We start from the raw sequence: 18,273 nt of genomic DNA, 5'->3' as shown, positions 1-18,273 counted from the left end.
CATTTTAACATTTTGGTAAACATCTCTTTATACATTGACTGGGGAAGATAGGTATGCAACAGTGAAAACTGGAAGTTTCATAAATTAACTTGCAATAGATTATTCACACTCGGTATAAACAATGGATTTCATTTGTTTATTTAATGCACTGATGAAGGAAGGAAAAAGAGGGGCGTTTGTACCAGAATTAGGAAATGTTTAGATATAGTGTTAAAAGAGAAGACTTGGGTAGGATCCAGCAGTGCTCATATATTTGAAGTGCAGTTATTTAAAAAAACGGGTTCATGTTTATGTAACTCCATCGCATGGAACAGGGTCAGGGCACAGCAGTAATGAAAGGTGAAGATTTGGGGCTTACGATCAGGTAGAATTTCGTAACATTCAAAGGCATTCAGCAATGGAGGAGATTGCTTTTATGAGTTAGAGAACTCTGTCCCATTGTTTTGCTGTTTTTTAAAATGCACCTTTTTATTCCAAGTAGGTTATGAAGAAATTAATTCATTATTGAACTTGCTCAGTTTTCCAAAATAATTTAATAAAGAAGCTGTACAATATATAATGAAACATTAGTAAAATACCATATACTGGGTAAAAGTAGGCTGATCCTAAAAGCAAAATATTATCTAAAAATATGTAACATGAAGGAAGCCAGTCTATTCAGTATTAAGGAAACTACCTCAATATGAACCTTTTTTCAGTTAGTGTTGATCTAATTATCCATCAAATGCGATTACACCAAGGTATGCACTTTGCAGACGGGATTCCTGAGTTAATAATGAAAACATTACTGTGCAGGACATTCAGTTAGCACAAGAAGTATTCATTCATTCATTCATTCATTCATTCATTCTTTGACTCAGTAATGTTTATTGAGGATCTACTATCAGCCAAGTGCTATTCTAGGCGCTGAGGATACAATCTTGTACAAATTAGACAAAATTCTTGCTGTAATGGAGCATTTTTGTAGAGTGGAGCATTCTAGATGGGGAATGGGTAATTAAATTTTTTTCTTGCAAAAGAGATGACAATTGTTTCTTGCGCAAGAGATGACTATAAAATTCGTGGACCTGTCTCGGGTATGGCTTCCAAAAGGCAGAGGAGAGGAAATTCGTACCCTAAGGGAGTCTGCTCGGATAACCTGAACCGTTGTATCTTCAGAACAAATTGTCATCAGTAGCTCCTGTTTGATCTCAGTACCTGACGGTTGTGTTCTCTATAGCCATGTTTGTTTTCATACGAAAATAATAGTGGGTTTTGGTTTCTTTTCAAAACCAAATATTCACACGCTACAGATACTCCTGAAAGATGCCCTGGGTTCATCCTGTGGCTTCTGATCCGCCAGCACAATGATGTGTGCCAGCGGGTGTTCAACCTCCAGCTGGTCAGGCAGCCAGCAAGAGCTATCACTAGTGTGCAAAGTAGGGATTGAAATCTTAATTTTATTTTTAGATAAAATAGTTATTACATTTTTAACACAAAGGGATTGAAAATACCAACAATAAATGGCTGAACATCTCCCTGGCCAGATAACCCTTATGAAATATAGAAAAGTAACGTGTTAAAAACAAAAAACCAAACAGGACAGACGGAACACAATAAAAAATAAAAACGACTCCCAGCCAACCCTTTCAACAAATTTAACCATCGTTAGCAGTTTTCTTTGTGATCCTTTTTAGAAAAGATAGTGTTTTTATACTTATCTGTGTATATGTATGTATAGATTTACACAATGGGAATGTGATATTATGATTTATAGTAAGAAGTATATATTTGGACTTCATCCCAGTTCCTTGCACGGAGCTCCTGAAACCCTTGGGATTTCCTAAGTGATGAGAGACATCAAAGGTGTCTTTTGTTATGTTACTAGGTGACTTTTGGAAAGCCCCTGGCTGACCTAAGGATGAGGCTGGTTTCCAGGGGAACCAGCCAGTGATTACAAGGTTGGAACTTTTCCTTTGATTCCTGACCTCTGGAGAGGAGAAGGGCTGGAGATGGAGTTCAGTCACCAGTGGCCAGTGATTCAGTCAGTTATGCCTGTAGAATGAAGTTGCCATGAAACCCCAAAAGGAAGGGTTCAGAGAGCTTCCGGGTTGGTGAACGTCTGGAGGCGTTGAGAGAGTGGCACACTTGGAGAGGGCACGGAGGCTCTGTGCCCTTTCCCCACACCTTGCCCTATGAGTCTCTTCCATTTGGCTGTTCCTGAGTTATATCTTTTTATAATAAAGCAGTAATCTATTGAGTAAACTGGTTTCCTGAGTTCTGTGAGCCGCTCTAACAAATTCATCAGACTCAAGGATTGGGTCATGAGAACCGTCGATTTATAGCCAGTTGGTCAGAAGCACAGGTGACAACTTGAACTTGTGATTGACGTCTGAAATGGGGGCAGTCTTGTGGGACTGAGCCCTTACCCTGTAAGATTTGACACTAGGTTCAGGTAGATAGGGGCAGAATTGAGTTGAATTGTAGGACACGCAGCTGGTGTCTAAGAATTGCTTGGTGGTGTGGAGAAAAACATTGAAGAAATTCTATGCAGTTTTGAAACTTGCTTTTTCACTTAAAATATCAGCCTGCTTTCATATCAGTATAAGCAGATCATACTGATCGTCTTGCTTGTTTGTGTCTTAGAATGGGATAACACTAACTTCCATGGTCTCTTTTTAATGGCTGCAGTGCATTCCTTGGTAACTCTACATTTTATTTAACTAGCTATACTGCTATGTAGCAGTGGTAAATGTTAAAACATTATTTACGTTAAGCATATTTATGTATCTGTATCATAATGCAGAAGTTAAGGAAAGTAAAACTAGATGTCGTGAAAGAAATGCTTATGTTGGGTGGGGGACTAACGTCTAAATCTGTCATTGGTATTGCTTGGTTGTGGTGCCAGGTATCAGATCCAGTCTTCTGTGTCTGCCAGTCCTTGGATTCTGCCAAACGCAGAGTAACTTTGTAGCAGAGGTAGACTTTGGACATTTCTGGCAACTCCACTTATTTCAGCAATTCATAACAAACGCATAGGATAATCTTCATCAGATTTGTTCCTTAGAAGACTAGTGGGACAGAGAAGCGCATAGCTAGATCATTTCAATAGTGTGACAAGTGCCATGGCAGAGGTGTATGCTCAGGATGCTGTGGCAGCATGCGTGAGGACACTGTGTCCACGTAGAAGTGTGTGTGCGTGCGTGTGTGTGTTGAAGGAGGTGATTGAAAGCTTCTTGGAAGGACAATGCCCAAGCTGAGTCACTAAGATCAATGGTAAAGGAAGGGAAAAGGGCGTTCCAGGCCAAGGAACAGAGAGGTAAGAAACAGCATGATGAGTTTGGGGACCTACAGGTAGTTAAGTGTTGTCAGAATATAAAATTTGAGGCAGGAAATGAGATCTCTCTCCAGACAGATCTCCAGACCTGTTCATGGAGGGCCTTGTACATCATGCTAAGGAGTTGGGAATTCCTCATTAAGTCAAAACACATACGTATCTCTTCTACATCAACTAAATTCTCTTTAAATATTTATTATCACTCTTTGAAACGCTGAAAAACATAATTCCTTCATATCCTACAAATGCAGAATTGAGCTATTAGTTTAATTATCTATTGATATTGAACCCTCGATTCTTGGTGCAGTGTCTGATTGTACGTGGCTCTTCAGCCAGTTCCCCAATGATTGCCCGAGCTCACTGCACAAGAGGACCTAGTGATGGTGTAGGTGAGTGAGTTCAAATCCATCGCTTCTGCCAGAAAAACTAAGGATAAGTTGGCTTGTAGTGTCTTTGAGTCTAAGATATCCCGTCACTGTCATCGTTGTCATTTTACAAAAGGCAGGAACACAGCCAATCCACATGAAATATATTGCTTGTGTTTGGGTTAAGAAAGAGAACTGGATGGAGTGCGAGGATGGTGATTTGATTTGATGAGTAATAGTTGATATTTATTTTACTTTGACTTCTAAGCCTTTTTACTGCTAACAACCCATGTTTCTTTTCTTTCTTTTTTTTTCTAATACAAACGGTTAGTGTGGGGACAGAGCCCCAAAAAGCAGTTTCCAGGCTCTCGGCCTCACATAGAAAGGTGCTGGCTCAGGTAGTAAATGGCCATCGACTGTGATTGGATGGCCATCAGCTGTGGCTAGTTGGCCGTCAGCTGTAACCAGTGAGCCATTGGCCACTAATATAACTGCTGTGGCTACGCTAGCAGAAAAATGGGGGCTAGCAAGAAGACGGTGGCTGAGCCTGCAAGCGACGCAGTGAGGGTTGAGAATTGTGTGGCTCCTGTTTCCTGTGTCTCCAACCCAGCCGCCAGCAAGAGTATAGTGGTGTGACTCCCCTACCTATGGCTCCGCGGGTGTTCCTTTTTGGCCTCACCATATCCTGCGTTCTTTTGTGGGGAGCAGTAGCAGAGACCCCACAGGCCTCCCCGCATGACAAATGGCACCACGAGCAGGGTTCCCCGCATGACAGTTAGTTACTAGTATAAGGTGGTTAGTCACCTAGTATAAGGTGGTTAGTTACCTAGTATAAGGTCGGTGAAAGGCATTGGAAAGAAACAAATTTGTAAGAGAGGAGCTCCAAGAGAGGAGCTCATTCCTTTACTAAAAAGAACGATCTGTCTATTTTGAGCACAAAATAGGATCTAGAAATGAACATTGTTTGTGGGGAAGGTGCACTTCTGTGGAAAGGCAGGCAGTGTTCCCTGTTGTCTCACCACAGTTCGTTTCTTTATATCATTTTACTTATTTTTCTCCGTACATAAAACTTTTTCCTGAACCATCCATAATAGAATTCCAGGAAAATATGTTAAATATGCTGCTGTAGTTTACAGTTGTCATCTATAATGTTTTATGTAGCCGATTCTTTTTTTATCACTGCTCCCCTTACAACATGGAACACCATATGCCATTGTCCCTGACACGAAGCAAAGGTTTCCCTGATCTGTGCCTGTGCCTATGTTTATGCCACAGAGGAGCTGTGGTCCGGTGCCATCTTTTATTGATGGGGCCAGCAAAGGAGAAATCTAATGAAATTATCAAAGCTTTGAATTAATTATGAACTTGAATAGGAGAGCTAAGCTCTCTGGAGCCAAGGATCTCATTACCCATGCACTCTCATTGCATCCTCTTCTGGAGCAGAAGGCATTTTCAGCTCCAGCTCTTAGCTTGGCTTTGGACTTTATTCAAACTTGCTAAACTGACATCGTCTTCTTACTGCGATGTGGCTGCTAATGTCCATGATGATTAATTTAATTCTGCTCTAGATCGACAGGAGATGTCAATAGATTTTTCTCGACCCCTCCTTTAGCCTTTTATTTTTTGTTTCTTTCTCTCTCCTTTTCTTTCATCAAATTGGATGTTATACAAGTGTCTATCCTTTTTGAATAATGTGAGAAGCTTTTAGGATTGAGCTGTAGCTTCATGGAATACAGTGTGATTGACTTAAAATTAAGAGCTCCATAGCATCTACTGTGGATATTTAGGTAAGCACAAAGTCAAATATTTCTTCCTTGAATTTTGAACACCAAATAGGAGTTTTTCTTGCTTGTTTCTGCCTTAGAATAGAATAGCAATAACAGCATGGTTCATAATTCTACTGTGTGTTATATGCGAACCACAGGTCTCACTTTGTGGTTGTAGCTCACAGGACTTATGCTCCCTGACACAGAGTAGTTAATGTTTGCTTTACAATTCTGATTTTCCTTTTTCCAGTAATACGAATTTTTTTTTTATGAATAAATCAACCTCTGATTGTTTTAACTCTAGTAGCAAAATCAATAACAACAAGGTTTCGATTTACTATTGGTGGTGATTCTTTGGTAGTGTCATGTAGGTTCAGAGTATCTCATGGCAAGCCATTTCTGCTTGCTTTTGAGACCCATTATTTATGAATTTCTAAGCCGCAGCTCATCTATCTTAGTAAACTACAGGCCACTGGCAATTTTTGTAAGCAGTGTCTAACTTTGCGTTATAGAGTCAATGTTTTAAGGTTTTGAATAATGGGGGATGGGAGAATGATAATCTTTGCTGTTTCTTTTCCTATTCACTTTCAGTGAGTTTTTTCCCCCCATTTATTTTCTTTGTAGGCAGCTGCAATATTTAATTCAGCCTTTGGAAGTTTTTTGGTGAGTAAACATGGTTTAACTTGTCTATTATAACTTCAGCTGTGATTGTTTATATGAAAGATTTAGAGAAATTGGACTTATTTTTATTATTTGGTTAAATATAGAAGTTCTTGAATATTTTATGTGCCATTATCCATAACCTGGAGAAAATTAGTTAACAAATAAAGAAAATGTTCTCTTACAATATAGTTTGGAGGCTTGGGTTTAATATTCCATTTAATGGATTCATGGAATCAATTAAAACACTATGTGTCTCCTTATAGAGGTTATGTCAATATATTGATCATTTAATGAGGTCTTTTAGATTATTATTATTTTGTATCACGGGACTGAGGATTTTGAAAAGGAAACATGACCCAGCTGGTCAGAAAGGGAATGCTAATTTACTTGTTGACATGTCATTTATTTTGTACATTTCACTGTCAAAGAAGCTACTGTCTAGGCTACTTCTGAGAAATCTATCTGAAAAAAATTTGAAATGAGGAAATAACTAATGAGTAATTTGAAAAAAATGCAATAGTTTTTGACATGTGAACTATCAATTGTATGTCAAAAGATTAAAAATAGTTCAATTTTCATATGTAGAACCAACATAATTATAAGGACAATCCTATTTTATCATATTTTAATCATTGTTTTTTAAATAGATGACATAATGAAGGCTTAGTTTGTATTATGAAAGAATGAGAAAGAAACTGAATTTTCTGTTAATTGAATATTTTCATTTGTTCCCTCCCTAAAGCTTTGCTAAATTAATGAAAATAAATTAGAATACTGTATTTTTAGGAACATAACTTATTAATGGATAGGTAGTACAGTGATTTACAAATAATTGAGAATAGAATCAGTGGGGTATAAACTGGTTCATGACTCTAGGAAAAATTTCAGCTACTTTTGTTTAAAATGTTTTTGATGTCACTTATTAGTGCATGTATTTAAATGTAGTTGAAGCTTTTAAGCATATTGTTATTAATACATAGTGTTAATTCTGCATACGGCTATACTGCTTTTAACAGGTTCCAATGTTACAGACCTTTTACTTATGTAGCTAATGCAAAATAATATGTTTGAGTATATCTTATTTTTAAAGAAGTAGTGTTATTCCTGATGCTGTGTTATTATTGGGTTTTAGAAGAGAGGTAATAGAGTCTATTTAATGAAAATGATATCTTGTTCTACTTAGTTTAGACTCAATAATGTTTTGTTAAGTCATCCATTATTGCATGTGTCCAAGTATTATTTTCTGTATGTTGTCACAATTGACAGAATAATATGTTAAATGTGATCTTTCTGGAAGCCAATTTTTATTGTATGGTTTGGGATCATATACATTCACTATCAAAACTCGGTTTCCTAAGCTGGATCTCTTACTCTTATCAAATGTCTAAGGTAATTGAGAAAATAAGGTTGAGGCAATTGTCTGAGTAATGGAACCAAAATACACTATCCCTTATTTGGAGAACAAGCTCACTAGATATAGTTTAAGCTTTGCATTGACTGTCTGAACAACAAACATATCACGAAATTTGTTCTACATGGCCCAATTCTTTGACAAGGTCTAGTGAAGTCAAACTTATCCTGCGGATTCCTTAGGGTTTTAATTATGCCCTTTCACTTCTAAGAAACTGTGCATTCTCACTCCTTAGTTGTCTCTTTTTCTTGTTTATTTTTCATCTTACCTTAATTCAATTAACCAATCAAAAGTATTTATTACTGTCCTGCCAAAACTGAGGTAGTTTTCTAGTAGCTGTTGAGAGTGCAAAGGCATATGACTTGGGTCCCACTAGGTTGTGGAGATGACACATAGGAAAAGAAATGCAGTGTAAACATTAAGAAGTTAAACAAAAGATGTTACTAGATGATGTATGATTGTCAAATGGCAGAGGCAATATGCATCCTGAATTCAAAGGTCAGACAGACAATTTCGCTGAGCTGTGCCTTGAGGTGTATGATGGGACTGAGTTAGTAGAGAAGAGAGGAGAGGAAATGGCAGAGAGGCACAAGTGTCTTTTTCCATTTTTACTTCCGCTTCATTTTCCTCCTTTTTCTTTCCCAAAGTTGAGAATTACCAGGAAGGCTTTGAGAATGAAAATTATGACTAGAGATGTTTTGCTGAAGTGTTATAAAATAAAAAATTTCTATTTCTTTTTTTTCCCTTCTCCGTTATACTTACAGTAAACCTTGGATTATGAAATATGTATAAGTCTGGACTACACCACTTAGAATTAGGTTCAGCTTATTTAACAGAAAAAAAATATATAATAGTGGTGAATATCTGATAAAGGCTTATTTCTCTACTATGTCAAATCTGGAGGGAGGCTATCCCAGTATGATATAGTGGCTTTATGGTCTCACTGTGGGCCGAAATACCAATCTGCCCCCTCCTCCTTCCCGGCATGCAGCTTCCTTCCTCGTGGTCCAAGATAGCTGTTGGAACTCCAGCCAAAATGGTACCCAATAGCAAGGTAAAGAAGTGGGAAAGGACAAAAGAGCTCCCCTAAAAGCTAAGTCTACTTTCTTTAAACAGCATTCCTAGAATTTCAAAACCATACTTCCGATAATATCTTATTGTAGAATTTAGTCATGTGATCATACGTAGGAGAGGTTGGGACATGTGACAATTTGCTAACTGCTGAAAATTGAATTTCTACTAAAGACAAAAGATAACGGGTGTTAAGAGGCTGCTAGCATTTTCTGCATATGAGCAGTGTACAGCAGTTGTCAAGAGTTTGGAGAAAAACATGAATCTCAGTTGGATGACATGAGAAGGCTTCAGGGAGAAGTTGGTACTGGAGTTGGGCTTGGGAAAAGCCTTTATATTGGGGGGAGGGGTACATTCCAAATTATAACCTTCATGTTTTATTTTGTTATTCTGAATGGGCGGTACTTGTTAGAGTTTTGGGAGAATTTTCTTTATAAATGGAAAATATCCACCTATCCTTAAAATTTTGGATTATGGTAAGTAGTATAGTTTCTGGAGTAAGACTGGGTTTGAATTCTTATTTGACTGAATACTAGCCTAACGTATAACCTTCCCTATACATAAAATGGGGTAATAATAGACCCTAAATTATACAGTTGTAGTGAGGATTAAATTGGATGCTTGTATGGTGTGGTGGAAATAGCTACTCTAGGTTTTGTCCAAGCTCTGCCATGAATTTTGTGTGTGTGTGACCATGGACATTCATGAAATGAAGAAATTGGTAATCTCTGACTTATTCCTATGAATGCTAAAATGTACTAATTTAGTGATTATTCTCTGGTTATGAGTGGCCATTTCTTTTTATTTACATAATGGAATCTGAAAAGTATATTTACTTCAGATTACATTAAAACTTTAAATGAAAGTCTTTTATTAGAAGAATTTTTGAAGAAAGAACTCCTACGGCATTCTTGTTGATTTTCAGACATCTGGGTATACCAAATAAAATACTGTACATATTTATAGCTAGTTTAATAATGTCCCAGCTCTAATTAAAACACAGTGTTTTAAAGAACTAATTGTTACAGAAAACTGTTTTTTTTAATGTAGCTAAGCTGGTAATAACCTATGATAGATGAATTCAATTTACATAAATTTCAGACCAAGAGAATATTTTAAAATCATGCCACAAAGGATTGCTTTAAGTTAAAAAGTTAATGTCATTATCTCCTCCTCTCATTTAAATTGTTTGGTTTACAATAATTGTGGAGCATGGTAAGTGTTTTGAGATTTCCCTTGATGAGATCTTAATAAAATTTGATAGTCAACCACCCTGAATAACTCAAATGTTATCCAAACTTATATATATATGTTATATAAAACCATGTATTTTAAGTTCAAACACCTCACATGTTACTTCCTCATCAAAAGAAAGATTTTTTAAAAAATAGATATTAGCAACTATTTGAAAAATATCTATTGAAAAACCCTTTCTTTAATTTAAAAAGATACAACTGTGTTGAAAAAAACTTTAGTCACCTGATTTGGTAGACTTTTAGCATTTTTGATTTGGAGGCTGAATTTGATGTTTCCATGTCTTCAAAAATTATAGGTTAAAATTTAAAAGGAAAAGGTAGAACTTTTTAGACTCCTAGCCGATTTTATTGTTTTCGGTAACTCCTGATCTTAAAGGAAAACCCTAGTGAGTGACAAAGTTGATCATGCCGAATCGAGTTTCTAATACTATGTTATACAATATGACAGCGATTCATGGCAACATAAATGTAAGCATTTCTGAAACAGCCACAAAGAGTTATAGCCAAGTTAAGTCATCTTCATGAATGCAAAACACCTAGTCTAAAAAACATCTGTAAGAGCCATGGTTTACTTTCTAAATCTCTTCACTTAAAGTATTAAGAAATGGGTTTCTTTTTTTTTTTTCAGTTAAAATTTATTGGGATGACAATGGTTAGTAAAGTTACATAGGTTTCAGGTGGACAAGTCTGTAATATATCATCTATATCTCACATGGTGTGTTCACCTCCCACAGTCAGTTCTCCTTCTATTACCGTATGTAAGAAATGGCTTTCTTTTACATAATTTTCTCTTTTAATACAGTCACTGCTGCAACCAGAAGCTATTCTGAGATAAATAATTTTGTTTCTTTTCATGTCACACCAAGGGTTAAAGGAACTCCTGCCTTGAGTTGAAGGACTAGCCAACTCCTTCAATGCAGTGTCTTCCAAGTTGAAGGGAAGGACTTCTTCCCTTTCCTAATTGTTTTTCTGTTTTCCCTCTTTGCGTTGGCTGGTCTGCCATTACTACCAAGCTTTGTAGAAAGATTTGAATAGTTAACTGATGCTGATGTAGCTGCTGAAAGAAAGAAATCCCAAACACAAATGGCATGTTTCAATAACTTGGGCTGTATGTTTATTAACTTATTTTATTTTTCCTTTCTTGTACAAAAATATAGTCAGCCACCCTTAGAATGGCCAGAGAGGAAGCACATTAACATGCTCATTGATTGATGGGCAACACTGCTTTTTAAAAATCAGAGCAAGAATCTCAAGTACTCACACAGAGGATTAAGGGTGGTACCAGATAAGACTCAATTGTTAATTTGGTTTTCCTTTCATCTAAATCTAGGATGTCAGTTTTTAATTTAGTTTATATTGATGGAATACTTATTTTGTGCAATACTTGAATGCTGCGCTGATTTTTTACCCTTAATTTGCTTAAAATCTTAACCAACCCAAATTATTCAGTCGAGATCTTGGTTTTCCCCCAAAAGCTCATGACTTGTTTATAAGACAGGTTTTTGTTTTCCTTGTTTATTTTTTATTTTTTTAAGATTTTATTAGGGAAGGGGAACAGGAATTTATTGGGGAACAGTGTGTACTTCTGGGACTTTTTCCAAGTCAAGCTGTTGTCCTTTCAATCTTAGTTGTGGAGGGCACAGCTCAGCTTAAGTTCCAGTTGCTGTTGTTGCAGGAGACATAGCCTGTCATCCCTTGCGGGAGTCAAACCGGCAACCTTGTGGTTGAGAGGATGCGCTCCAACCAACTGAACCATCCAGGAGCTCAGCGGCAGCTCAGCTCAAGGTGCTGTGTTCAATCTTAATTGCAGGGGGCGCTGCCCACCATCCCTTGAGGGATTCAAGGAATCAAACCGGCAACCTTGTGGTTGAGAGCCTGCGCTCCAACCAACTGAGCCATCTGGCACTGGCCCATGTGGGAATCGAACCAGCAGCCTTTGGCATTAGGAGCACAGAGCTCCAACCGCCTGAGCCACCGGGCTGGCCCTCATTAAGTTTAAATGCCAGAACAAACAACTGAATTTTTAAGCAGTATTCAGTATGTTCTTGTAGGATGTTATTTCAAGTTCATAGTTTCTACTGTTAAGAACTCAATAAAACCAGGATTTAAAATCACCTACCTTAGGCTTGAAAATATCTTATAAACTATGTTCAGACAATGGGAAGCTGGGTTCCACACTTATAAAATGGAACCCGTCATCAGGGTATGCATTTTGTTTTCTCTCCTCTTTGGGCAAGTAAACATCATAAAAGCTGGATTGCTGAGAACAGATTACTTTCTCTTTAAAAACTACCATTAGTTATATATATATATATATATATATATATATATATATATATATATATATATAATACCATTTGTTTATTTAGCACTGTGGCACAAAATAGGAAAATAGGATATAAAATGAGCACATGAATACCCAGTGTCCATTAGACTCAAGGCACTCTTCTAGATACTGAAGCAAATCCACAAAACATAAATACGTGAGAAAATAAATAACAACAGAAGGTTAAAGAAAGAGGGAAGACAGAAACTGCCATCAATGCAGTGTCTTCCAAGTTTCAGGCACCTTTATGACTTTTGCCACGTCGACATATTATTTGTATTATTATGTTAAATAAAACTCATTTTTTAAATTTAAATTTATTTTAAAACAAAACTCTATGTCAACAGTGTAAATAAAAAAGCAGTCTTATGCATGGAAGGTAACTGAAATTAAATCAAATGGAAAAAAGCTAATATTAATTGTAGCTAAACTCCGCTGCCTTCACAAGGCTCTGAGTCCCATGCCTGACCTCCTTTTGATGAAAAGTGAAGTCAGCACCAGCACCAAACTAAGAACGGTCCCTTCCTGCAATCTGAAGGGTTGAAAAAAATTTCTTGAAAAGAGGGTGAGTTTAATCACTAACTCTCTGTCCATGTGTCCTTTAAGTCATCTTGCTTTGACTTCTGCTTGGGGCAGCACTCTTCTTACATTTTGGGAATCACTGTTCTCTTAAGATCATTTCTCAATCACTTCATCAAAAGGATGAACTAAAACCATTTGGGGAGTTCAAATGAGGACACCCCAAATCAGGGACTCTGGCAATCTGAACACGTTTGGGTTTCTTTCCTTAGAGTATTTTCTACATAACACTTATCCAGAAAAGCAGTATGCATGTGTGCCAAACATATTTGTGGAGTGAAAAGTATGTTATAATGGTTACATAAGGAAAACCCTGTGATAGCTGCGTTTGGATTTGTTTCTAAAACAAACTCTTAACTGAAGTACAGTCATTGTAAATAAAAAATGGTCTTTGTTACTTAATAAAAATGTATAGAATCCTTACCTACTCCATTTTAGCAGCATAATGCTCTATGCTGTCTGACAGAACTTGTGTAGCAAGTAAATGCATTAGTCACAGTGACCATTTTTCTTGCAAATTTGTGACACAGATTTAATTATAGGAATGACCAGCAACTTACAAATCTAATTTTGGTGGAGGCTGAGGCAACTTTTTTTTTTTAAATTTTAATAATGATGGATTTTTTTTAAAGCATTAATTTCATTACTATTTAAAGAAATCTAGTGGTTTAGAACTAGCCAATTGACTGAAGTTATTTTATTACCCTTTAACAAATGCCACATACTTTCATTTTAATTTTTGTCAATTTTTTAAGTGTTCTCATTCCCAAGCTAGAAAAGTACCTGCTCCTATAACCATTTAAGTAAAATAAACAAATATAAATGGAGGAGGCAGGATATTTGTAAAGGTCTCCTAAGAAACATGATTCTACCGTGTTTCCCCAAAAATAAGACCGAGCTGGACAATCAGCTCTAATGCATCTTTTGGAGCAAAAATTAATATAAGACCTGGTATTATATTATACCCAGTCTTATAGTAAAATAAGACCTAGTATTGTATTATATTTATCATATTATATTTATTATATTATATTATATTATATTATATTATATTATATTATATTGTATTATATAAGACTAGGTTTTACATTATAGTAAAATAATACCAGGTCTTATATTAATTTTTGCTCCAAAAAAACGCATTATGACTGATTGTCCGGCTAGGTCTTATTTGGGTGGAAACACGGTATTTATTAAGGTAATATTTGGGGGATCTTAGGGTAATAGTGTGGTGCGCCAAACAATTGAGATTCCTGCCTTCATCTGCATTACAGATTCTTAAGATGAGAGCGTCACATCATATGGCAGGGGGGTAGAGTGGGAGGAGGTAATAATTTTCTATTATTAATATATGTACCTCATGACTCAGACCCCACTGCCTTTCCAAAATAAATCTGGACACGTGGAAAGAAATAGGAGGGCATGAAGATGCATAAACTGTATACACTTGTGGATTCTACCAACCCAAAAGAACCTCCCCTTGAATTTCTTGTCTTTGTGATGAAAGCAATGTTAGACATCTCAACTGCACCTCGGACTCAGGTTTCAAGTAAACATTTAGCACTTCTGAAAAACAATGCTCTGTGTTATTGGAAATGGCAGGTGATAGTTTGGCTGAAATTAAAAAATCAAACATCAATTTTATTTTTTTAGCTCTGCGTATTTGCAGTTTGACCTTGTATCAATTTATTAATTAAACATCTGTGGACTTCCTACTATGTTCTAGAATTAAAATAAATCAAAACAAAGAATAGTAGATGACTCTTGGCATTAAGGAGCTTAAAACTCCTGAATTTAAATGGCACTTTTCACAATGTGATTCACCAAACAAGCAGATTCTTGATCTCCCTGAAATGATGATTTGCCCCACAAAGGAAAACTCTCCCATTTTTATTACACCTCCACAGAAAACTGTTATTTTATTTAAGTTTTTGTGTCTGCCAACTTAGATGTCTTTAAAAAGCAGTTTATCATCTACCAGATTCATATTTAAGTACATCAAAAGCTGACTTAGGTACTCTACCATATATAACTTATTCTGTATGAGCATTGTGTTTACAATTAACTTCTTAAAATATAATTGTTATATATGATTGTTATAGAACTTTTGATAAATACAGATAGAACTAGATAAAATTACTATTAGCATTTTGGTATATGCCCTGTGTATTTTGTACGTGCAGTTACAAACGTGGTATTACTTTGTATAGACAACTTTATTTTCTGCTTTTTCCCCTTTAACAACATATGTGAGCATTTCCTCATATCTGATTTCTACCCCGAGAACTTGATTTTGATGTATTGAATGGATAACATCATGTGTAATATTCTTTTGGGTGGAGTATTGCTATTTAGTTATTTCCCCACTGATAGACATTTTGGTTGTTTCTATTCATTTGCTATTCAAAAAAGGTGCCACACATTTTTGGGCATAATTATTTGTGGTCCTCCCTTTTAATTATCCTGTTTAGGAAAACTTCCTAAAAGAGGAATAATTGGGTAAAATGCTACAAACTTTTAAAAAATTCTTGATATTGCTAAATTGCCCTCCAGAAATACTGAACAAAATTGTTCTCCTAACAAGAGTGTGCAGACATACTACTTTCCTTTATTCTCACTAACTCTGGCTAATGTTTTTAAAACATGTTTTAACAAACTGTTAATTTATCTTGATTATAATTTTTGATTGAGAAGTTGATCTTTTCTTATTTTTTTATTGACCATTTGAAATTCTTATAAATTATTTGTTCATATACTTTGCTCATTTTTCTTATTGGGATGCTGATTTTGGTTTCAAAGAGGTACTTTGTATGTTGAGAATATGAATATTCTACTACATATATTGCAAATATTTTTTCCTGTTTTTCTTTAACCTTTTAACTTTTTTGTGTGTGTGCCTGAGGGGATGATTTTTGATTGACAATTTAAAATTTCATTGTCAGATTTATTGAGATACAATTTTATAAATAAAAAGTCACCTATTTTAGATGTGCAATTTTGACAAATGTATACACAATCACTTAAAGACCACCTCACTCAAGTTAAAGAATATTCCCATCACCTTAGAAAGTTCCTTCTTGCCCCTTGGTAATCAGTCCCCTCCCCCATCTGCAGCCCTTGACAACCACTGAGTTTTTTTCCTGCCCTTATACTTCGCATTTTCTAGAAGGTCATATGAATGGAATCTCACAGTATGTAGCTTTTTGAGTCTGGCTTCTTTCACTTAGCATATGCTTTTTTGGTTCATCTGTGCTGTTGCATGTATCTATCAGTAGCTCACTCTTTTTTATTGGTAAATAATACTATGTTATCAGTTTACCAGTTGATGAACTTTGGGTTGTTTCCTGTGTTTAGCGATTAGGAATAAAGCTGCTGTGGGTATTTGTGTATAGATTTTTGTGTAGTCGTATTCGTATGTTTTCATTTCTTTTGGGAAAGTACCTAGGAGTGAGATTGTTGAGTCAAACCTAAGTATATGTTTAACATTATGGAAACCACCAAACCATTTTCCAAAGTGGTAGTACCATTTTACATTCCCATCAGGAATGTATGAGGAATCCAGTTGCTCTATAGCCTGGCCAGCCCTTGGTAGTAGCCGTATTTTTTATTTTAGCCATTCGGGTATATAGTGGTATATCATCATAGCTTTAATTTTTATTTCCTTAGTGTCTAATGATGTTGGACCTTTTTTTTACATGCTTATTTGCCATCTATATATCTTTTTGGCGAATGTCTGTTCAAACATCTTGCTCATTTTTTAAAATTGGGTTGTTTTCTTATAATTGAATTGTGAATTTTTAAAGATGTTTTAGACACCAGTCATTTATCAGATACATATTTCGCAAGTTTCTCCCACTCTGCAGCTTGTCTTTTCACTTTCTTAACAGTGTCTTTCAAAGAGCAGAAATTTTAAATCTTGATTAAATCTGCTCTATATATTTTGTTTATGTCCTATTTTAAAAATCCTTGTTTAACCCAAAGTCACATGATTTTCCTCCCAAGTTTTCTTCTAGAAGTTTTATAGTTTTTGTTTTTAATTTGAGGTCTGTGATCCATTTTGAGTTAATGTTTGTATATGGTGCCATGTGTGAATTGGGATTCATTACTTTGCATATGGTTGTAGAAATTTAAAGTTTTATGTCTGTCAGATGTATCCATCTTTTCCTTTGTGGATTTTCTTACAACCTTTATACTTATAAAGCACCTAGACATGCATTTTCATTTGGTTTTAAAGTTAAAATACATATATATCTAATATATTTTCCAAAAGCAAAGCCCATTATTTGAAGGCTCAATTGTTACAAGTAACACTTTGAAAGCACCTTACCTGATTTCTGGTATCATTTGCTAAAGAAGTCAGTTTCTGTTGTTGCTGTCCCTACTGGGTTTTGGGGTTGTTTTTTTTTCCCTATGTAAGTGCAGCTTGGTAGCATTAACCTCATATCTGCATGTGATATATATGCTTGTCCCTGAAAATAATTAAATCAGTATTCATAACTGTTAAAAACAGTTTCTCTATCTTAGGACACTACACGTGACATTAATGCAATTACTTAAAATTATTTGTTTGAAGTGTAAACTGGAGATGTACATAGAAGAGTGATTGAAAATTGTAGAAACCTCATTTTGATCTCTTATGCATTTAATTTGCAAATACCCACACAAATTAACTGTAAAATGTGTCTATCTGAAGGATTATGAAGTAAGGTGAATAGCTCTCTTAGTAACAGTTTCAGATAATAGACGACTTGGTCTAGTGATCAGTATTGGTGGTTTGATTTTTTTATCATTCAGGTAAGCTCTTATAAGTAGTTATTTTCTAAAATATTTGTAGGTTTTCACTTGTAAGCTTATGTGATTATATTTATCCATTCACTTAGGAGGAATAATGTTTGTTAACATTATTGTGCTTTTGGTTATTTCCAAGAGCCAAAGAAGTATATCCTATCTTTTTTCTTGCACCCTACACATTGTTGTGAGATAAACTCTCTCCACATACTACCTTTACATGTCACTTCTATTGTCTTCAGTGGCTCTTAACTGCCCACCACCTGATTGGCCACTCAGGGATCCTGCCAATGCAGCTCCGTCCTCTCTTCTGTCCTTCTTTCATTCCCATATTAACTGTTGGTTCACTCTTCTCTTTCTCCTCTAACACGTGGAACACTTTCCAGCTCCCACGCCTTTCCTTGCACTGCTCTCATACTTTCCATATCCTATCTATCTATCAAAAGTCTGTCTACCCTTTGAAGCAATTTCTCCAGCTTTTTTTTTTATGGTTATTCAGGTCTTTTGATGACTTTTTCTATCTAGATTATAACTGGTTAGTATAGATTGTAACTGGTTAGTTTAAAATTCTGACTTTTTTTTTTTTATCTGTAGCACTGCCTGTTATCTTGCTCTGATTTTTTTCTAGAATACTATCTTCTATCATTTGTTTGTTTGTTTGTTTATTTATTTATTTATTTATTTATATTATGTTTATCGTCTGTCTCCCCCAAAGCTCCAAGAAGGCAAGTA

The 18,273-nt window shown here is 35.6% G+C and overlaps 1 protein-coding gene across 1 annotated transcript in view; it reads left to right on the top strand.

Moving 5' to 3' along the window:
• The window catches only part of SLC10A7 (solute carrier family 10 member 7), a 214,971-nt gene that overhangs the window by 64,742 nt on the left and 131,956 nt on the right, over positions 1-18,273 (top strand). The window contains exon 5 of the mRNA XM_033133342.1: positions 6,072-6,110. Within this exon, the coding sequence (XP_032989233.1) occupies positions 6,072-6,110 (39 nt within the window). The remainder of the gene's footprint in view (positions 1-6,071; positions 6,111-18,273) is intronic.

This window comes from Rhinolophus ferrumequinum, chromosome 18, assembly GCF_004115265.2.
Source record: "Rhinolophus ferrumequinum isolate MPI-CBG mRhiFer1 chromosome 18, mRhiFer1_v1.p, whole genome shotgun sequence".
NCBI classification, from domain to species: Eukaryota; Metazoa; Chordata; class Mammalia; order Chiroptera; family Rhinolophidae; genus Rhinolophus; species Rhinolophus ferrumequinum.
The sequence above is the reverse complement of the archived record's forward strand: the minus strand, read 5'-3'. Positions and strand labels throughout refer to the sequence as shown.